The sequence below is a fragment of the Chenopodium quinoa genome, unplaced genomic scaffold (genome assembly GCF_001683475.1).
Source record: "Chenopodium quinoa cultivar QQ74 unplaced genomic scaffold, ASM168347v1, whole genome shotgun sequence".
Taxonomy (NCBI): Eukaryota; Viridiplantae; Streptophyta; class Magnoliopsida; order Caryophyllales; family Amaranthaceae; genus Chenopodium; species Chenopodium quinoa.
The window spans coordinates 1-22,522 of NW_018743092.1; the positions used below are offsets into that span (position 1 = coordinate 1).

The window sequence follows — 22,522 nt, forward strand, 5'->3', positions numbered from 1 at the left end:
AGAGTTGTTTTTTTTTTTTTTTAAGGAACATACCAACATAGTATGACTATGGGCCGTTACTGTTAACTTAGTGAAGTATAACTTGAGGTTCAGGTTCAATGCATAATAATTCATTGAGGCTCAGGTTCAAGGCATAATTACTTAAGTGGGGTCCAGAAAAGCTGTGATGCATTTATAAATCTATGTGGTCATTAGTTCTTCTTATTAACCACAACTAATTATTTGCGGTTGAGGTTCACGTTGAAGTTGATAGTTGTGATAATTTCTTGATGGAATCTTAAAGCTGCAACTACTGAGTAGTATTTATCTTCTCTCTTTGTTCCTTTATTTCCCAGTTTATATTTCTGTAGTTTGAAATTAAAATTAAAAGAGGTGGTTTTTGGTGTTCTTGTTGAAGCTAAGGAAATGATAACTTGCGGAGAAGTAGATTCTAAAGGTCACTTGGAATTGAGGGAGGATCCAGAGGCATGGATTAAAAATAACCCTCCTTCTCGTCTAGCCTTGCGTTGTTATGAAAAGGAAGAGGTAGGAGAATCAATAGGTGAGCTCACACAGCTCATCCGCCTGGAATTCTTGTACTGTGATTCCCTGAAATGTGTGTCTAACACCATCACTAGGCTTCACAAATTGGAGCACTTGCAATTTTTTAAGTGTTATTGTTTGGAAGAATTGCCGGCAAATATAGGGCAGTTGGTGAGCCTTACTCATCTCAAGCTTGATTATTGCGAGAACATAAAGTTCCTTCCTGATAGCATTGTAAATCTATCCAATTTGACTTATTTAACTCTCTCTTCCTGTGATTCCCTTGTTGAATTGCCGGCAAATATAGGGCAGTTGGTGAGCCTTACCCTCAAACTTAAATATTGCAAGAACATAAAGTCACTTCCTTTGAGCATTGCAAATCTATCCAATTTGACATCTTTATCTCTCTTTTCCTGTGAGTCCCTGGTTGAATTGCCGGCAAATTTGGATGGGTTGGCCCATTTATGTCTTCTTGATATTCAATCATCCAAAATCAAGTGTCTTCCTTGGAGCATCACGAAGCTACGCAAACTCCGACATCTAATGTTGCCCGAACATTTCAGACTCGAAACGTTGCCATATGACTTGAATCATTCGGTCATCATTTCTGTTAAAGATAGGCATGTTCGCAAATCCTGGGAGGAACTTAAAACAGAGATAGGAGAATTGCCCATTCCTTTTGGTGGAGGTAAGTTTACATTGCCAATGCTTTTACTTTTACAGTTTTACTCCAAATTTGTTTGTTCTAGTTGACGTGGTAGTTATACTATGTAATAATCAAGCTTATCTCTTCTCTCCCCCTCCTACAATGGCAGAAATAAAGAAATGATGCAGCTCAAAATCCCTCTATCATATCTCCTCCTGGTTATCTCCGATTGAAGGAGGATGATCCTTCGCAATGGATTATTAATAACAGAAATTTACTCATGTTGGTTCGATTTTTGGACTTGGAAAATGTTAAGGAGTTAACAGATTCCATAATGCAATTCAGTGAGCTCACCCACCTCTATCTCTACTTCACTGATCATATTTGCCTCCCGGATAACTACTTTGTCACATTCACAAGGCTTACACATCTCTCTCTCGACTCTTCTGATGTTGAAATTGATGAGTCCGTTATTCACAGCTTAAGCAAGCTATCCAATTTACAAACACTACATCTGCGATTATCCATTTATGATAGCTTGGAAAATTTTAATATGCCTGTCAGCCTCAAACATCTCTCTTTATCATCTTGCAATATGAGGCCACTTTATGATAGCTTGGAAAAGTTAACTAACTTAAGGAGTCTGGATCTCAATTCCTGTGATTATTGCGAGTCATTGCCACCATGTATGTATATTCACAAACTCAGGCTTGTGGATTGCTCCTTCGAGTCACTTGACTCACTTCCTATTGGCCTACATCACCTGGAAATTTTGTTTTTCAAAGATTATAATGACCTGAGATGTATCTTTGAAAAATGTTGGAATAAATTAGTCAACCTGGAGACACTCTCCATTACATGTTCTAAAATGGAGTTCTTTCCTGAAGATATAGCAAGACTCCACAACTTGCAAGAATTACAACTCAAAGACTGTATCAGCCTCGAAAAACTACCATCAAATCTACATGAGTTAGTCAATTTGCATACTCTTGATATCAGCGTCACCAGAATCAAGACCCTTCCTCCTAGTTTTGTGAAGCTGCGCAATCTACTACACTTAATCCTCCCCAAGTGTTTTAACTTTGAAAGATTGCCAAGGAATCTGAAGCAAGTGTCCATCATCGATGACACAGAAGAAGCATACTACAAGAGCAACGCCTATGATGCTTCCCTTTACCAAGCCTCAGCCTCCGATGAAAGCGAAGATGAAGTAACTGTTGTTCCTAGAGGTAATTAAATGTTGCCAGTAATTCATATGTCATAACTTGCATTTTTTTTATCATCATTGATGACACGGATGATGCATACTTCACACATATGAATAACTCTCGTATCAAAATGCCAACAGTAGAAATTCATGAAACTGTCCCTGATGAGCAGACATCAGCAGATCCTTTCAACAGTATAAGTATGGGCTCTATTGAGCACATAACAACAGCACAAGGTGGTATTGAGCAAGATAATGGTGAGAACAGTCATCATGATTTAGAAAATGGGCAGAAACAGGTCCCTCAACACAATAAGGTGGAGAGAAATAGTAGAATTGAAATATCTGAAGAGAAGCTACAACAATGTTGGTCCGAAAACCCGATGTCACTACAAGAAACTGCAGAAAAAATATTTGGAGGTATCATGATCGCATTTTGTTTGTATTAGAATTGTTAATTATCTGAGACCTGCATTTACATACTCTTGCCAAAATCTGTTTATTCATTGAAGTTTTAATTTCTATTGATGCCACTGATATTTCAAAAGGAATAATAATGCTGTATTCAATGCAAAACTTCAATTGAGAACTTTTTCCTAGAGCAAAACTATTAAAACATTGAGTAATGTTGTGCCATGTGCGGAGTAACATAAATTTACATCATGGACACTACACAATTTTTTTTTTTTTTGGTTGATAAAAATGGAAACTAAGCAAATTTAGATGTTCATGTGAAATTTTGATCCCTGCCTTTTAATAATTTCAAGCAAACTCTTATTTACAATGTGCGAACCTCTAATTATATATGTTTGCTTACTTAATTGTCTTCATTGATGTTAATTGTCTCTTTGAACTTTTATAAATAGTGTGGTCACATTTATACTCGTGAAAATATTTGTTTACCTATATTCCCTAATTAATGTTAATGGTCCATAACTAAATTTGTGGTTATGACTTTATAAGGATGGTTTTTGAAAATTAATTTATCATTAAGACTGAGATAGACATCCTGTCATCCCGATGATTTCCATAAAAAAATTAACTGCTTGAGCTTCTTTATCATACTTGACTTCAATTTGCAGTATCATACTTGGCTTTTCTAAATGATTAATCATACTTGACTTCAATTTGCAGTATCGAGGTCTACATTGAAACGAACAATAAAAGAATTGGGTGTCGAGAAGTGGCCAAGAAAAGGAAGAAAACAACAGCCTGATGCAAAGAAGAGGAAAACAAACAATACAGCACCATTGAAAGTTATTGCTCACAACAGAATGTGGTGAACCTAGGTAGTTCAGCAGCTCACACGGAAAATGTGCAGTGTATAATGGGATCAGACCTGCATTTGGAAGAGCCCTTAATTGAAAGCCATATGGATATCCAGCAACAAGTCCAAGGGCATCTGGAAGGCGCTCTTCATACAACTGAAAGTTCAGGCACAATTGTTGTAAAAGCCACTTACAAGGAGCTTTCAGTGAGAATTGTTTTCTCTTTGACTTTACCGATTAATCAACTAATTGAAGAAATAGGCATGAAGTTCCAACTTGAGTTGAACAAATATAGATTGCTTTATCAAGATGAAGATAAAGAGTGGATGATGCTGACTAGTGTGGAAGATTTGAAGTATGCTTCGAATGTTGCTGAATCATTGGGAACCAAGTTTGTTAGATTGTCTGTTATTGACTATGTTGTTTAATAATGTGCTTCCATTTATTTGAGTGATTTAAGTGTAACACTCCAAAGTTGACCTAAGTATTGTAGAGATGTTTGTCTGTTATGAACAAAAAATTGTCGTGATGTAACTCAATAACTTTACTGCTCTACTGAATAATACCAGTACATGAATATTTTTATTTTTTGTGATGGAACAAGAACTTTGTGATAAATTTTTAGATGTTCATTATGTGAAATTTTGATCCCTGCCTTTTAAAAATTTCAAGCAAACTCTTATTAACAATGTGCGAACCTCTATTATATATGTTTGCTTACTTAATTGTCTTCATTGATGTTAATTGTCTCTTTGAACTTTTATAAATAGTGTGGTCACATTTATACTCGTGAAAATATTTGTTTACCTATATTCCCTAATTAATGTTAATGGTCCATAACTAAATTTGTGGTTATGACTTTATAAGGATGGTTTTTGAAAATTAATTTATCATTAAGACTGAGATAGACATCCTGTCATCCCGATGATTACCATAAAAAAATTAACTGCTTGAGCTTCTTTATCATACTTGACCACAATATGCAGTCTCGAGGTCTACAATGAAGCGAAGATTGAAAGAATTGAAGCTGTTGTGGCCATCAAGCAAAAAAGGAAAGCAACATCTTGATGATGCAAAGAAGAGGAAACATAATAGTAAAGCACCATTTGGTAGTGATTCCACACAGCAGAATTTGGTGATTCCTACTAATTCAACAGCTCAAGCGAAAATTGTTGGGGGCCGTATAATAGGAGCAAACCAGCTTACGTTGCCAAATCATGTATCATCCAACTCTGATGTTGTTGGCAACTTGGCCCCGGACACAATAGTGGAAAACGTTAGAGGGAACTTAATGGATACTCAAGGCAATATGGATTGTCAGCATGGCGAAGAGCATTATCTGGATGGTGCAAATGACCAAGGGCATTTGGAGGGCGCTCTTCATTCAACTGAATGTAATCGCGCTGCGACACTAGAAGAAACTTTCGATCCAATGGTAATTGAAAGCCATATGGATACCCATCAACAAGCTCAAGGGCATTTGGAGGGTGCTCTTCATTCAACTGAAAGTAATCGCGCTGCAACACTAGAAGAAACTTTCGACCCAATGGTAATTGGAAGCCATATGGATATCCAGCAACAAGTCCAAGGGCATCTAGAAGGCGCTCTTCATACAACTGAAAGTTCAGGCACTATTGTTGTAAAAGCCACTTACAAGGAGCATTCAGTGAGAATTGTATTCTCTTTGACTTTACCGATTAATCAACTAATTGAAGAAACAGGCATGAAGTTCCAACTTGCTTTGAACAAATATAGATTGTTTTATCAAGATGAAGATAAAGCGTGGATGATGCTGACTAGTGTGGAAGATTTGAAGTATGCTTCGAATGTTGCTGAATCATTGGGAACCAAGTTTGTTAGATTGTCTGTTATTGACTATGTTGTTTAATACTGTAAAACTATTGCTTATAGTTGACATATTTTGACTCATGTAATTAAATGTTGTTACTCCGTGTTACTTTTTCCCTTCTTAAAAGTAGGAATAGTAATGTGAGGATTAATAAGAGAGAAGTAAAAGGAGGGAAGAAAATAAGATTTCCATTATTTTCTAAAGGAAAATATTTTCCACCGTATGTATTTAGAGAGTGATGAAATGGGAGATATCATAAAAGTATAAATCTTATGAATATAGAGAGATAAAATAAATATTACGAAGTACAAGCTTAGAGAATCAGAGTGTAGAGGAAAATGAGTCTTGTTATTCTCACACAAAGATGTTAATTATGGGTCAGGTCATTTCTGGTTGTTTTTGTTTTTGAGTCTGTAGGGTTAAGATCGGGTTGCGTCACTTTGGGTTTCGGGTCGCTTTGGGTATCGAGTTAATTTGGGTATAAGATCAATTTCGGGTTAACATTTTTGGGTTAATTTCGGGTCATGGATCGGGTTAGGATTGCCGGGTCAATGTCGGGTGAATGGGTAATTATTTAGTGAGGTCCAAGTTTTTTTTATTTTTTTTTATTTTTCAAGGTTCAGGTTCAATACAACTAGTTTTTATTTCATTATTTTTTTTTTTAAGAAAATAAGGTTCAGGTTCAATATACTTCGTACAACTTAGTGAACTAGGGTTGATTGTGGGGTCCAGAATAGCTGTGCTGCATTATTAATCTGATAATCTCTATGGGTTGTTCATCAATCCCTATCCACCTCACTTTTTTTTTTTTTTTTTTTTTGGGGGGGGGGGGCGGTGGGAAGAAATAGGAGAATAATGTAGGTTCAGGCTCAAAGTTTTTATAAATTGGTAGCTGCTTCTCAATTCTCATATACTAGTACAGTACGTATTCAATATTTCATTCAAATCCTGAAAGTTAGAGTATCCCTGCTATACAAAGTGACTCTGCAACTATGGAAAGTGAACAAGGAAATTATGAGCATGAGCAGAACCAAACCCTTCAAAATGACATCAAGGGTTACAAAAGAAAAGAAATTTCACTAGAGACGCTTCAATCATTTTGGTCCAAAAATATGACATTCCAAGAAGCTGCAGAACAAGTTGGAGGTATGTTACTTTATGATTAAAAATTTTGGTCCTAGAACAAATTTATGTTATGTGCTTTTAATTCCATGAATTTGTTCAGCAAATTGTAGTTAAATAAAAATAGTTTATGTTTTGATTCTTGGTCTTAAATGACCACAATTTGCAGTCTCGAGGTGTACAATGAAGCGAAGATTGACAGAATTGAAGCTGGTGTGGCCATCAAGCAAAAAAAGGAAGCAACATCTTGATGATGATGCAAAGAAGAGGAAACACGATAGTAAAGCACCATTTGGAAGTGATTCCACAACACATCAGAATTTGGTGAATCCTTCTAATTCAACTGCTCACGCGGATATTGTGGGGAAGGGTATAACTGGATGCGACCGGCATATGTTGCCAAATCATGTATCATCCAACTCCAACGCTGTTGGCAACTTGACCATGGACACAAGAGTGGAAAACGTTAGGGAGAACTTAATGGATAATCAACGTTCTGAAGAGCATTAGAATGGATGATGCTGACTAGTGGAAGATTTGAAGTATGCTTCGAATGTTGCAATCATTAGAAACCAAGTTTGCTAGATTGTCTGTTATTGACTATGTTCTTTAATAATACTAGTGCTTATACTGGCTTAAGTCAGTTAACATTTGTGCTCTGGACTAGCAAAGAGTATGACTATGGGCCGTTTATTTAGGCCCCGGTTGATTGTTTTCAATAAAACATTAGTTTTCATGAACATATAGTTTCTAGGAAAACCACAACTATAAATTAGTTCTCTGATTAAATAATTTCCTGCTGAAATATTTTTCTTTCGAAAATTCTAAACCTGGGCATCGTGCCGGGCCGGGCCGCCGCGGGCACGTGCTCCGGCGTGCCGTGCCGATCGTGCCGCCGTGCCCAGGAAGTCGTGTCGTGCCGTGCTGGCCATTCTCACAGGCCAACCCACGGCCTGGCACGGCCCTCATGCCTGGCGGGCTCGTGCCGTGCCGGCCACGTGCCAGCCTGGCGGGCCGGCAGCGGGCTGGCAGTTTCCAACCTTTTTTTTTTTTTTTTTTTTTTTTAAAAAAAGTGACAACATTATAACTTATATTATAATGTATATAAGTTATAAAATTATAATTATAATTATAATTTTTATAAGTTATAAGGTTAAGTTTTATAATTATAAGTTGAATATTTATGTTTTATAATTTTATATATTCAATATTTATATTTATATATTTATCTATACTATTACTTTAAAATTTAATGTTTATGATTTATTAAATATAATTTTGTATTAGTAATTGGTATAATTTTATTTTTTTTAATATGAATTTACAAATTATAACAAAACGGGGAAAAAAGGCAAATTGGGCTTGGATGTGAATAATGCGTACTTCATATTATTATTACTTGAGTTGAGAAAATTGTACAATGATAAAAATCGTACAATGATGGTATTAAACAAAAATTGGAAAATGATAATATTGATAATGATTAAAATCGTACAATATACAAAAATTGTTTATTCTTCTTCTTGCTCGTCTTCGTCGTCGGCTTCGGCTTCGGCTTCATCGGCTAGTTGGATAGATTGGGAACTAGCTGAACCCGAACGGTCGGAAGCGGAGGTTCCTTCATCGTTGTCGTTGTCCTCGTAAGAACGGTCTTGTGAGCGATTTTCCGCATCCAACCAATCTTTGAAACACACGCACATTTCTAGTATTTCGGGTTTTAGACTTGTTATTTTATCGTCCAGAACCCTTCCGGATGCGCTGAAAGCTCATTCGGAGGCAACAGAGGAGACTTGGATACCAAGAATGTCTCGTGCCATTGCCGCCAAAGTTGGATGCTTCGTGCTTTGTTGTTTCACCATGCAAGGAGGTCGAGGCTGTTAATCTCATCGTCGTCCATGCCTTTGGTGAAGTCATAACTCAGGTACATCTGCAACTCCGAGACGTCGCTTTGCGTTCTCCTGATTGATGAATCACCTGAAAACCTTGAAATTAAGTTAGTAGCCTGTGAAAATAAATGTTTGGCCTTCTTACTTACGTTTTTGGATGGTTGGGAAGGCCCTGAGCGAGGAGCGGTGCCATATTTGCTTTCATAGACTCCATATAAAGCAAAAAACTGATCCTTCACAATACTCTTATACGTTTCTACATCATCGTCAAGATTCAGGCATTGAAAATAAATGTCAACTAACATAAATGTGTTTTCATACTTTTGCCTAGGATCTAATATGGAAGCAAAAATATAAATCAAAGGAATTTCACTATAATATTTACGCCACTTTGTTTCCATTGCTGGAAGATACTGATCATAATCACTTTGGTTGCGATGATCAGCGAAAAGTTGGGCGAGTAAACATGCATTAGAAAGAAAGTTTTGAGCACAAGGACTGTAAACAGAAGAAAAACAATACGTCATGTTATATAATAACTGTAAAAATTGCATATATCTTTCACAGTTATACCAATCATCATCATATAAAGCATTTTGTGGAAATTTTTGGTTGTAAAATATTGTTAACGGGCCCTTGTACTCAATTGTCTTAGTTAACATGTCATAGGTGGAATTCCACCTAGTTGGGCAATCGGTTTTGATTTTTATTGCCCTTATCTTTTGCTGTCTTAGAAAAGTCTTCCATTCTTGGTACCTCATGTTTGAGCTATTAATAGACATAATAGCATCTCTGATTTTGTTGTAGTATGGGCCAATTGCCCGAACTCCATCCTGTACACATAAGTTAAGTACATGGCAAACACATCTAGTATGAAGAGCATCACCGTCTAATATTACATCGGTTAAGTTTTGTTTGACAAGATTAGCTGTGTATGTCATAGAGGTTGCATTGTCAAAAGTCATAGACATCATTTTATCTCGAAGGTTGTATTCGTCTATTGCTTGCATTAAATGGTGAGCAATGTTAATGCCGGTGTGTGGGTATTCCAGCATTTTGAAATGTATTATTCTTTTTTGTAACAACCATTGATCATCTACCCAATGGCAAGTCACACATAAATAGTGATATTTATAACCATTATCCCAAGAATCGGCTGTCAAAGACACTCTACAGTTAAGGTTACTCAATTCGGCTTGTAACCGCAATTTGTACTCTAGGTAGTTTTTCATGGCGGCGAACGAACGGTTTTCCTAGATATTCTTTTATGTTGGGGTTGTAGTGCTTTGTTAATGTAGGTGTTAAATGGGTCACTTTCCGAGAAAAGAAAAGGTTGTTCGGCGTGTACTATCATTTTCCCTAGTTCATCCCTATCCCTCTCATAGTTGTAGGTGAAGCCGTGTGGATGGTATTGGGAAATTTTTGGTTGGGTCGGATCAATAGCTGGTTTTGCACAAGCTTTCATGTGTCTAGTTAGGTGTCCCGTCCCGGATTTGGATAGTGCCGTGAATACACCATTACATGTTTTACATTTTGCATATGTTTGGTTGGGTTTATTTAGGACGAAATGACGCCATACCTCACTCCTTCGGTTTTTCAAAAGTACCATCTCACTTTCGCTGAACCATTCATGATGTGTGTTTGGGTTAGTAGTAACAGAAGGGGTAGAACCGGAGGGAATTTGGGTACTTTCTTGGCTACTTTGGCTAGAATAATAGTTTTGTTGATCACCAAAATAATTAGGCGGGAATTGACCGAATTGTGGGAATTGTTGTGGATTTTGAAATTGGTTTGATGGTGAAAATTGGTTTGGTGGTGGTGGTGGAAATCCCGACATATAATAGGGTTGAAAACCGGAACTACCATCGTGCCTAAATGGCTCATAGCCCGGGGGGGAGTAACCGGGGTCATTGGTTGGACTCGGAATTTGGGGGCTCGTTGTATTAGGTGGTTCTCTAGAGCTACTACTACGGCCAAGTCGGCCTTTCCCCCCCCTAGATGATGATGGGTTGTTCGATGCCATAATTAACAATTAGATTTTTAATAAAAACTGATTAACAATAATATAATTAATAACAACAATTTTAACAATAAAAATAACAATAATAATAACTAATAACAACAATTATAACAATAACAATAACAACAATAAAAAAATAATAACAATAATTGTAACAATAATAATAACTAATAACAACAATTATAACAATTATAATAACAATTAACAACAATAATAATTAAACAAGATTATTCTAATAATAACAATAAAAAAATAATAAATTAATGATTAGTTTAGATCTTACAACCGTGCTTCAATGCTCCACTAATTACGATTACGAACTTTTTAATTTTTTTCCGATATTAGGAAAATAATTAGAGAATAATTAGAGAATTTTAGAAAAAAGGATTATTAGAGAATATAAGAGATTAAGAGATAAGAAGAAGAGATTGTGATTTTGTGATTTGGAAATGAAATGGAGGTGGGTATTTATAGAATTTTTGGGGAGCTAGATGGCCAAAAACTAGCCGTTTTTTGGCTAATTATGTGCAAAAAACGGTAATATTACCGTTATAAACCAAGGTGGGCACGCGGGCCGTGCTGGGCCGGCACGAATGCCGTGCCTGGTCTTCGTGCCACGTGCCGGGCCGACGTGTCAGCACGGCGGGCCAGCACGCCGGGCCCTGGCCGTGCTCGTGCCGGGCCGGGCCTGCAATTCCAGAACACTGTCCGTGGCACGCCCGTGGCACGAATCTCGACTGGCGTGCCGGGTCGGGCTGGGGATCGGGCCGTGCCGGGCTGCGACGAACGGCGGGCCGTGCCGGGCGGCACGCGGGCCATCCCGGCCCGTTCCCAGCTTTAGAAAATTCTATACATAGCCCTAAGGGCTACATATAAGGAGCTAAAAATAGAAAAAACAAATGAAAATGTACATTAATTATACTTGTTTGCGCGTCATTTTGTCATACATTCCTAGATTAAGGGTCTGTTCTGATTTACTGAACTGAGCAGAACTGAACTGAACTGAATTGTTTATGAGAGAAGAAAATTAGGAATTGAACTGATATAACAGTCATCGTGATTCAGAAAACGAGCAGAGTCAGATCCCTCAAAATAATAACGTGAAGGGTAAGAAAGGAAAAGAAATTACTTTAGAGACACTACAACCATTCTGGTCCAAAAACATGACACTGGAAGATGCTGCAAATAAAATTGGAAGTATGTTTGCATTTTGTTTATAATAGACTTTTTAATATCTGAGACCATGCATTTACATACAAATTCCAAATATATACTCTTGCTAAAATGTGTAGTGTGCACTCATTGATGAATATTAAGTTAGTTGCTGTCAAAACTATTATATCATTTTTAATCAGTAAATCAGGCCACTGATATATCAAAAGGAATAATAATGCTGTAGGCAACGTGGAACTGTAATAATAAAGAGCTTTTTCCTAGAGTAAATCATAAAAACAATAAGTGATGATTTATCATATGCATAGTACAATAATATATATCATGGGCATACACTTAGTAAATTTAGATGTTCAGAATAGAGTTTCGGTTTGATGAAACCTTGCATTGTATCATCTGTTTTTTATATTTGTTAAGTTTGCTGGAAAACTTCAGTAAAATTCCATAGTGTATGGAGAAGAATGCAGGGACTTGTATTCTTTGAATGTACAGAAGAATGGAGATTAATACAGGTATTTATGTACAGCAAAATACCCCTGGATTTCAGGAAAGTTATAAAAACTGCAGACTGTTACAACAACTTACATTCTGTTAAAGTGACTGCTGTAAGTTCGTTGCGTGCTCGGGCATAAGCTGCTTCTGGTAACTTCTATGAACCAAGAAGCTACCTCAAATCAACCTGATACTTCAACAGAATTAAAAACTACATTTTCCATTTCTTAATATTTACCTTTCTATTATTATTTGATGTTTTTAGAAACTGCCTACTCTTACTCCTAGAGACTATTGCCACTCCTTTTTAAGAAAATGCTAATAATATGATTGAGAAGTTTTCGGTTTACAAAATTTATTGTCATTAGCATATTTTAAAAGACAAAGTAATAGAATCTTGGAGAGTGAGATCTGCATCCTGATGATTTCTTAGAAAACTGCTCGAGTTTCTTTGGTAATCAGTAGATTTTTAGCTCGCGTATGTGCTTTGATGCCATTAACACCTTCCATTAGTGTAACATTATTGTAAATGCTATTACATACGTAGTACTTCTCATTATGTACTTGTGTCTTCTATTTTCTCCTTTATCTAATTTATGATGTTGTTGTCAAATATAAATGGTTTATGTTTTGATTCATTGTCTTGCTTATATGATTCGTCGTACTTGTCCACAATTTGTAGTCTCAAGGTCTACAATGAAGCGAAGATTGAATGCTTTGAAACTCAAGTGGCAATCAAGCAGAAAAGGGAAGCAGCATCAGAATGTAAAGAAGAGGAAACAGAATAATAAAGAACCAGTTGGAAATGATTCATCGCAGCAGAACTTGGCGAATAATCCTGCTAATTCAGCATCTCACACGGAAACTGTAGGGGAGTGTATAATGGGAGCAGACCAGCTTACTTTGCCAAATCATGTATCATCCACCCCCGACACTGTTAGCAACTTGACCTTGGACACAATGGAAACCCTCAGAGAGAACTTAATGGAAACTCTAGGCGATATAGATCATTTTCAATGCGCCCACGAGCATTTGGATGGTGCAAATGAGTGTACATAGTCAGATGCTTTGCAACAAAATGAAAATAACTCAAGCAACTTTACAGTGAAGGCCACTTATAAAGATGATGTAGTTAGATTTGATTTCTCATTGAGTTACAGTATTGACCAGCTCAAGGAAGAGTTGGCCAACCAGCTAGAACTCGAGGTTAACACATTCAAAATAAAGTATCAAGATGAAGAGAAACATCCGGTACTAGTGACCCGCATCTCTAACTTAGAGCATGCCTTAAATCTTTCAAGATCATCTAATGATAGCAGTGTTGTTAGATTGTTCTGAAAACATGATATCTTTATTATATTAGAACATTTGTAAACAACAATGAAAAAAGTGTGTGTGTGTGTGTGCGCATGCTCGAACATGAGAAAGAAGGATAGGTTTTATGGTACCATGACAACATCTCTAGCAGCCAGTGCAAGAATATCAGCACATGAAACAGTTCAGGGCAGAACAATTCTAGCTCTCTTTTAGCCGTCTCTATTACTTCAAATCCTCCTAGAGATTTATTTGCAGGATCTGCTTTCTCAGTTCCATCCCCTTCTACTAGCACTGATGCATCACAATCCTGCAAGAACATAGCTATAATATAGCATTTAATTATCTAGCATCTATTAAATGGCTCTTCTTAGGAAGCTGCCGCCACTTTAGTATAATGTACAGATAGATGGATAGAGGGATGGATAGATACAAGAGACGGAAACTCACGTTGACGGAGCAGTCATGGAAGAGCAAGCGTAAAAGTTTCCCCGGGACAGTCGGATCAGTAGAAGCAGCTCATCTTACAGCATCCCGGACTACAAACTCGACACCCGGGCACGACAATGCATATAATTCAAAGGAGAATCAATGAATATAACAAGGAAACAATCCTAAAACAAGGATTAAAACCAAGAATGTTGGTTTTTGAAGACAATTAGCTTCAACAGGTACATTAATCATTTTGTATACCATTCCCAAGTCAATGTAGCATAAATTATAAACTCTTACTCTCGTTATATATATAATTTTTGTATGTTAGAACTGGATGCAATGTAACATGCAGCTTGTTTTATGTATTTATAGAAGGTGAGAAAGAAAGTTCAAAGAAAGCTTATTTATTGATTTAAAGTTGCATTTATTATGTTTTTGGAGTTGATAGGTAGGAAGCTGAAGAAAGAGGGCTGTAAATTTTAATGGAGACACTGACAATTTAGAGGGCTGATGAATAAAACAGAGCTGGCAGAGGGAATTAATGGTGGGTTTTCATACCAATGCTTTTACAGGTTGTGTAAGTAGTGAGTTACTACTGTGATGTCCAACTACCCTAACCAAATTACTGGTATGTATACATGTTTATTATGATAGGTAGAATTTGCATGATTTTTGGGTTACTTGATGTTGAAAGTTCATGGTTTTTGTTTGGTTTAAGTTTTTGCTGCTTTCATCTTCTGGATCAGGGTATTATAGTCTTAAATCATCTAATCTTTACTAAGAGCATATATATTGGTGAGGATGGTTTTGTCCTCTCAAACATTCTCTCTCCTTACCCTATTTTGACACCTCATACTCTCTTTCATCCACCTTATTTCCCACTATCTCTTTCCTCTCTTCCATCCTCTTCCATTTATTTTTCCCACATCAAAGGGTATCCTCTTGATATATTTTATACTATAAATATGGCCCCACCTTCAAATTTTTTCTTTGTAAAAGATTATTTTTTATTGATTTCTATAATGATAAGGTCTAATAATGATAATAATAATAATTAGGATTCGATAATTAGCATACATAATAAAAATTACCTTACCTATATATTTTTGATACAGTAACACATCAAATTAGGAATAAAAACACTAATTTGATACACTAAAGTACAACAAATACAAGAAATTAAAGACAAATAACTAATTATCCTCTTTTTTCCTTACCGATTACTAGTATGCTCAAATCTTGCCCATAAATATTCTGCCAAATTCATATTTCTTCCATAACTATGATTATTTTCATCCATTACAAAAGAAAATTATAAAAAGAGAGGAAAGAGAGGAAGGAGTGAAAAAGATGCAAAATTGAAGTGTATAAAAGATGGCCAAAATTAGGTTCATTTTATAGAGAAAATAAAAATACAACCGTTGGTAAAATTAGTTTTTAAAAATATGTTACCGTTTGTGATTAATTACCGTTATAATTTTTTTGAGTTTATAAAATTATGTAACAAATAAACAAATAAAAGTTGACACTTCATCCTCTTGGCACAAAGGACAAGGTAATCCTTCTCCTTGAGGATCCTCTACATTACCCAACATCAAAGAGGACTACTCCAAATCAGCAAAAAAACCCACACAAGAGGACATATATCCTCTCCAATAATCTTGCTCTAAAGAGACAGTTATACTATGGATTTGCTGAAAATTGTGCCGGAATAATATTGACTCATTGACTTACATTTATTATTTGTAGGATAGTGAATATAATGATATAACTCCGTTTCTTTGAGCTGTTTTTGTTTGGAATGTTGTAATGAAGAGGGAAACTAAATACGTGTGAGATATTCTTAAATTAGTTTCGACGTGTGATTCAAAATTTATAGATGTTTAGATATTTGTAGCCTAGTGGCGGAATTGGCCTTGTGCCTGGTGGGTCAAATGAGTCACCAAGGCCCAAAAAAAATTCTAATTTTTTTCTTAAAAAAAAAAAAATATTCGAAGATTTACACTCCGAGCTAGACGAATTATTGATACACTCCATTGCTTAAGGTAATTTCTGTTTTCTAGCAAATGTCTGTAATTTGATTGAATATTTACTATGGCTTATCACTTGATTGTGAAATTCTAGTATTTGATGATGATAATAACGATGATGTTTAGGAACAAAGTTCAGTCTTTTCTTGAAAAGTTTGCCTCTCACTTCAATTCATCATCCTCTTGTTTCTTTTTCTCCTTTACCCATCTTTTCTTCTCAACCCAACATCAATTTTGTTCATCAGGTCTTCTATTTGTCTTCAATTTAACTTTTTGATTGTTAATTTTGATCTGGGTACTTGTAATTTGTTCCTAATTGAATTGCGTATGTGTAAAATTTCATGATTTAATTTTTTAATGTTATTTTTAATGTTTATTTGGTTGTAGAACGAAGAAAGCTAAGATTGCAGGTGAGAAATTGTGTTCCTGCCCTGCTCCTGCTCTTCCTCTTCGCTTCATCTTCACCAAATCACCAGACGGCCAGATCAGCAGACCTCCGCCACTGCTTCCAGTGCTGGTCACCTCCTCCTGCTCTTCCTCTTCTTCATCTTCGCTCACTGCTGCTGCTGCACACAGGCGGCTCGCCGGCTCCACTGCCTCCACACATTGATGGTGTTGTTGCTCTTGATTGGGTATTTGGGTTGTCGGTGATCATCGAAAGCTTCCTCCTCTCTCTCCTATTCTCATTTTGCTAGTAAGTTGATTTCTAATTTTTAGTTTAAAATTCTAATCTTCAATTTAATTCAGTCTAATTAGTTAATTCTATTAAATTATTTGATATAAGTTTAAGGGAAATTGGAGGTTGTCGAGACACAGTGATTGGATTCTTCTCTCTATTTCGTTGATTTTGTTAGTTTTTTGGTAAAAGTTTGAAACTTTAGTTGATTTTGTTGTTGTTTGTTTGTAAACTTTGAACCTTTTGTTAATGTTGTTGGGTTTTTGTCTTTTTGATGAAATTTGAACCTTTTTGACCATGTGATTATGTGAATTGTGGTCAGTGTTTATTTAGGGTGTTTATTAGCTTGTCAATTTTAGTCTTGTCAATTTTAAGCTTGTTAATTATTAGTTAGTATTGTAATCTTGTCAATTTTCTATTTGGATGATCTTGGTAAGAAATTTTTTTTTTACATATTTGGTTATCGATTGTGACTCACCAGTCGGAAGTTCCTGGGTCCGGAAGTTCCTGGGTCCGCCAAGGGTTGTCAATAGGGCGGGGTGGGGCGGATTTTAGTCTTCCCATCCTCATCTCAATCTAAAATTTTCATATCCCCATCCATCCCCATCCCCGCGACGGGTCTAAAATTCATCCCATCCCCGCCCCACTTGAATAATCACCCCCACCTAATCCCCACCTAAGACCTGCCTAATCCCCGCCTCCCAAATACACAATCCTTCATAATTAATAAAGATTGCAAAAAGAAAAAATTATTATTAATATTACACATTCTATTGTTTATAATATAAGTGTATTACAAAGTATTATATTTACTATTTTATTTTACATAATTTTTTTTATAAAATAGTATAAAAGTATATAATTTTGTTTTTAAAAATATATGGATGTGGGGATGGGGCGGGTACGAAGTGGGGTGGGTGGAGATGGAGCGGGTACGAAGGGGTGGGTGGGGATGGAGCGGGTACGAAGTGGGACGGGTGGGGCGGATAAACCTAAAATCCACCCCGCCTCATCACCCATGGCGGGTATGGTTTTTATCTCCATCCCCGCCCCATCACCCGCCAAACCAAGATTCATCCCCGCCCCAACGCAGCTCTCTTATTTGACCCGCCCCAACGCGGGTCTCTTATTTGACCCGCCCCACTGACATCCCTAGATATGTGCTTTATAAGTGGGTAAAAGACACTTGTAATTTGAAAAAACAAAAAAAAAAAAAAAAAAAAAAGGTAGAGAAACAGAGTGTAATTGGATAGAGTTGACATATTTTGACTCATATAGTATAAGCTACTCCGTATAAAATTAAATGCTTGTTGTTACTTTATTTTTCTTAAATAAATAAATAAATATCTGGACTAATAGATTTAGAATACTTTTTTTTATTTTTAACTAGTAGATATACAAACCAACAGAGTTGTTTTTTTTTTTTTTTAAGGAACATACCAACATAGTATGACTATGGGCCGTTACTGTTAACTTAGTGAAGTATAACTTGAGGTTCAGGTTCAATGCATAATAATTCATTGAGGCTCAGGTTCAAGGCATAATTACTTAAGTGGGGTCCAGAAAAGCTGTGATGCATTTATAAATCTATGTGGTCATTAGTTCTTCTTATTAACCACAACTAATTATTTGCGGTTGAGGTTCACGTTGAAGTTGATAGTTGTGATAATTTCTTGATGGAATCTTAAAGCTGCAACTACTGAGTAGTATTTATCTTCTCTCTTTGTTCCTTTATTTCCCAGTTTATATTTCTGTAGTTTGAAATTAAAATTAAAAGAGGTGGTTTTTGGTGTTCTTGTTGAAGCTAAGGAAATGATAACTTGCGGAGAAGTAGATTCTAAAGGTCACTTGGAATTGAGGGAGGATCCAGAGGCATGGATTAAAAATAACCCTCCTTCTCGTCTAGCCTTGCGTTGTTATGAAAAGGAAGAGGTAGGAGAATCAATAGGTGAGCTCACACAGCTCATCCGCCTGGAATTCTTGTACTGTGATTCCCTGAAATGTGTGTCTAACACCATCACTAGGCTTCACAAATTGGAGCACTTGCAATTTTATAAGTGTTATTGTTTGGAAGAATTGCCGGCAAATATAGGGCAGTTGGTGAGCCTTACTCATCTCAAGCTTGATTATTGCGAGAACATAAAGTTCCTTCCTGATAGCATTGTAAATCTATCCAATTTGACTTATTTAACTCTCTCTTCCTGTGATTCCCTTGTTGAATTGCCGGCAAATATAGGGCAGTTGGTGAGCCTTACCCATCTCAAACTTAAATATTGCAAGAACATAAAGTCACTTCCTTTGAGCATTGCAAATCTATCCAATTTGACATCTTTATCTCTCTTTTCCTGTGAGTCCCTGGTTGAATTGCCGGCAAATTTGGATGGGTTGGCCCATTTATGTCTTCTTGATATTCAATCATCCAAAATCAAGTGTCTTCCTTGGAGCATCACGAAGCTACGCAAACTCCGACATCTAATGTTGCCCGAACATTTCAGACTCGAAACGTTGCCATATGACTTGAATCATTCGGTCATCATTTCTGTTAAAGATAGGCATGTTCGCAAATCCTGGGAGGAACTTAAAACAGAGATAGGAGAATTGCCCATTCCTTTTGGTGGAGGTAAGTTTACATTGCCAATGCTTTTACTTTTACAGTTTTACTCCAAATTTGTTTGTTCTAGTTGACGTGGTAGTTATACTATGTAATAATCAAGCTTATCTCTTCTCTCCCCCTCCTACAATGGCAGAAATAAGAAATGATGCAGCTCAAAATCCCTATCATATCTCCTCCTGGTTATCTCCGATTGAAGGAGGATGATCCTTCGCAATGGATTATTAATAACAGAAATTTACTCATGTTGGTTCGATTTTTGGACTTGGAAAATGTTAAGGAGTTAACAGATTCCATAATGCAATTCAGTGAGCTCACCCACCTCTATCTCTACTTCACTGATCATATTTGCCTCCCGGATAACTACTTTGTCACATTCACAAGGCTTACACATCTCTCTCTCGACTCTTCTGATGTTGAAATTGATGAGTCCGTTATTCACAGCTTAAGCAAGCTATCCAATTTACAAACACTACATCTGCGATTATCCATTTATGATAGCTTGGAAAAATTTTAATATGCCTGTCAGCCTCAAACATCTCTCTTTATCATCTTGCAATATGAGGCCACTTTATGATAGCTTGGAAAAGTTAACTAACTTAAGGAGTCTGGATCTCAATTCCTGTGATTATTGCGAGTCATTGCCACCATGTATGTATATTCACAAACTCAGGCTTGTGGATTGCTCCTTCGAGTCACTTGACTCACTTCCTATTGGCCTACATCACCTGGAAATTTTGTTTTTCAAAGATTATAATGACCTGAGATGTATCTTTGAAAAATGTTGGAATAAATTAGTCAACCTGGAGACACTCTCCATTACATGTTCTAAAATGGAGTTCTTTCCTGAAGATATAGCAAGACTCCACAACTTGCAAGAATTACAACTCAAAGACTGTATCAGCCTCGAAAAACTACCATCAAATCTACATGAGTTAGTCAATTTGCATACTCTTGATATCAGCGTCACCAGAATCAAGACCCTTCCTCCTAGTTTTGTGAAGCTGCGCAATCTACTACACTTAATCCTCCCCAAGTGTTTTAACTTTGAAAGATTGCCAAGGAATCTGAAGCAAGTGTCCATCATCGATGACACAGAAGAAGCATACTACAAGAGCAACGCCTATGATGCTTCCCTTTACCAAGCCTCAGCCTCCGATGAAAGCGAAGATGAAGTAACTGTTGTTCCTAGAGGTAATTAAATGTTGCCAGTAATTCATATGTCATAACTTGCATTTTTTTTATCATCATTGATGACACGGATGATGCATACTTCACACATATGAATAACTCTCGTATCAAAATGCCAACAGTAGAAATTCATGAAACTGTCCCTGATGAGCAGACATCAGCAGATCCTTTCAACAGTATAAGTATGGGCTCTATTGAGCACATAACAACAGCACAAGGTGGTATTGAGCAAGATAATGGTGAGAACAGTCATCATGATTTAGAAAATGGGCAGAAACAGGTCCCTCAACACAATAAGGTGGAGAGAAATAGTAGAATTGAAATATCTGAAGAGAAGCTACAACAATGTTGGTCCGAAAACCCGATGTCACTACAAGAAACTGCAGAAAAAATATTTGGAGGTATCATGATCGCATTTTGTTTGTATTAGAATTGTTAATTATCTGAGACCTGCATTTACATACTCTTGCCAAAATCTGTTTATTCATTGAAGTTTTAATTTCTATTGATGCCACTGATATTTCAAAAGGAATAATAATGCTGTATTCAATGCAAAACTTCAATTGAGAACTTTTTCCTAGAGCAAAACTATTAAAACATTGAGTAATGTTGTGCCATGTGCGGAGTAACATAAATTTACATCATGGACACTACACAATTTTTTTTTTTTTGGTTGATAAAATGGAAACTAAGCAAATTTAGATGTTCATGTGAAATTTTGATCCCTGCCTTTTAATAATTTCAAGCAAACTCTTATTTACAATGTGCGAACCTCTAATTATATATGTTTGCTTACTTAATTGTCTTCATTGATGTTAATTGTCTCTTTGAACTTTTATAAATAGTGTGGTCACATTTATACTCGTGAAAATATTTGTTTACCTATATTCCCTAATTAATGTTAATGGTCCATAACTAAATTTGTGGTTATGACTTTATAAGGATGGTTTTTGAAAATTAATTTATCATTAAGACTGAGATAGACATCCTGTCATCCCGATGATTTCCATAAAAAAATTAACTGCTTGAGCTTCTTTATCATACTTGACTTCAATTTGCAGTATCATACTTGGCTTTTCTAAATGATTAATCATACTTGACTTCAATTTGCAGTATCGAGGTCTACATTGAAACGAACAATAAAAGAATTGGGTGTCGAGAAGTGGCCAAGAAAAGGAAGAAAACAACAGCCTGATGCAAAGAAGAGGAAAACAAACAATACAGCACCATTTGAAAGTTATTGCTCACAACAGAATGTGGTGAACCTAGGTAGTTCAGCAGCTCACACGGAAAATGTGCAGTGTATAATGGGATCAGACCTGCATTTGGAAGAGCCCTTAATTGAAAGCCATATGGATATCCAGCAACAAGTCCAAGGGCATCTGGAAGGCGCTCTTCATACAACTGAAAGTTCAGGCACAATTGTTGTAAAAGCCACTTACAAGGAGCTTTCAGTGAGAATTGTTTTCTCTTTGACTTTACCGATTAATCAACTAATTGAAGAAATAGGCATGAAGTTCCAACTTGAGTTGAACAAATATAGATTGCTTTATCAAGATGAAGATAAAGAGTGGATGATGCTGACTAGTGTGGAAGATTTGAAGTATGCTTCGAATGTTGCTGAATCATTGGGAACCAAGTTTGTTAGATTGTCTGTTATTGACTATGTTGTTTAATAATGTGCTTCCATTTATTTGAGTGATTTAAGTGTAACACTCCAAAGTTGACCTAAGTATTGTAGAGATGTTTGTCTGTTATGAACAAAAAATTGTCGTGATGTAACTCAATAACTTTACTGCTCTACTGAATAATACCAGTACATGAATATTTTTATTTTTTGTGATGGAACAAGAACTTTGTGATAAATTTTTAGATGTTCATTATGTGAAATTTTGATCCCTGCCTTTTAAAAATTTCAAGCAAACTCTTATTAACATGTGCGAACCTCTAATTATATATGTTTGCTTACTTAATTGTCTTCATTGATGTTAATTGTCTCTTTGAACTTTTATAAATAGTGTGGTCATTTTATACTCGTGAAAATATTTGTTTACCTATATTCCCTAATTAATGTTAATGG

The 22,522-nt window shown here is 36.2% G+C and overlaps 5 protein-coding genes across 6 annotated transcripts; all 5 read left to right on the plus strand.

Annotated features, from left to right (window-relative positions):
* Positions 1–405: 405 nt before the first annotated feature.
* On the plus strand, positions 406–1,275 carry LOC110731781 (disease resistance protein TAO1-like). Its single transcript, XM_021911661.1, has one exon. The coding sequence runs from the start codon at positions 406–408 to the stop codon at positions 1,273–1,275; it is 870 nt and encodes a 289-aa protein (XP_021767353.1).
* Positions 1,276–1,347: 72 nt separating this feature from the next.
* On the plus strand, positions 1,348–4,259 carry LOC110731777 (leucine-rich repeat protein soc-2 homolog). The gene is made up of 3 exons (XM_021911657.1): positions 1,348–2,397; positions 2,517–2,795; positions 3,510–4,259. The coding sequence occupies exons 1-3, from the start codon at positions 1,449–1,451 to the stop codon at positions 3,656–3,658; spliced, it is 1,377 nt and encodes a 458-aa protein (XP_021767349.1). The 5' UTR covers positions 1,348–1,448; the 3' UTR covers positions 3,659–4,259.
* A 1,867-nt stretch (positions 4,260–6,126) lies between these two features.
* Positions 6,127–7,150, plus strand: LOC110731780. The gene is made up of 2 exons (XM_021911660.1): positions 6,127–6,638; positions 6,784–7,150. The coding sequence occupies exons 1-2, from the start codon at positions 6,485–6,487 to the stop codon at positions 7,122–7,124; spliced, it is 495 nt and encodes a 164-aa protein (XP_021767352.1). The 5' UTR covers positions 6,127–6,484; the 3' UTR covers positions 7,125–7,150.
* Positions 7,151–17,602: 10,452 nt separating this feature from the next.
* LOC110731776 (disease resistance protein TAO1-like) lies at positions 17,603–19,458 on the plus strand. The gene is made up of 2 exons (XM_021911656.1): positions 17,603–19,260; positions 19,388–19,458. Exons 1-2 carry the CDS (start codon positions 18,453–18,455, stop codon positions 19,456–19,458), a joined length of 879 nt encoding a protein of 292 aa, XP_021767348.1. The 5' UTR covers positions 17,603–18,452.
* On the plus strand, positions 19,422–22,306 carry LOC110731778 (protein NLP5-like). Of its 2 annotated transcripts, none has more exons than XM_021911658.1 (3): positions 19,422–20,445; positions 20,565–20,843; positions 21,556–22,306. In XM_021911658.1, the coding sequence occupies exons 1-3, from the start codon at positions 19,746–19,748 to the stop codon at positions 22,116–22,118; spliced, it is 1,542 nt and encodes a 513-aa protein (XP_021767350.1). In that variant the 5' UTR covers positions 19,422–19,745; the 3' UTR covers positions 22,119–22,306. The 2 variants fall into 2 exon arrangements, with proteins under 2 accessions (XP_021767350.1, XP_021767351.1); XM_021911659.1 differs by having other exon boundaries at positions 20,568–20,843.
* Positions 22,307–22,522: the final 216 nt, after the last annotated feature.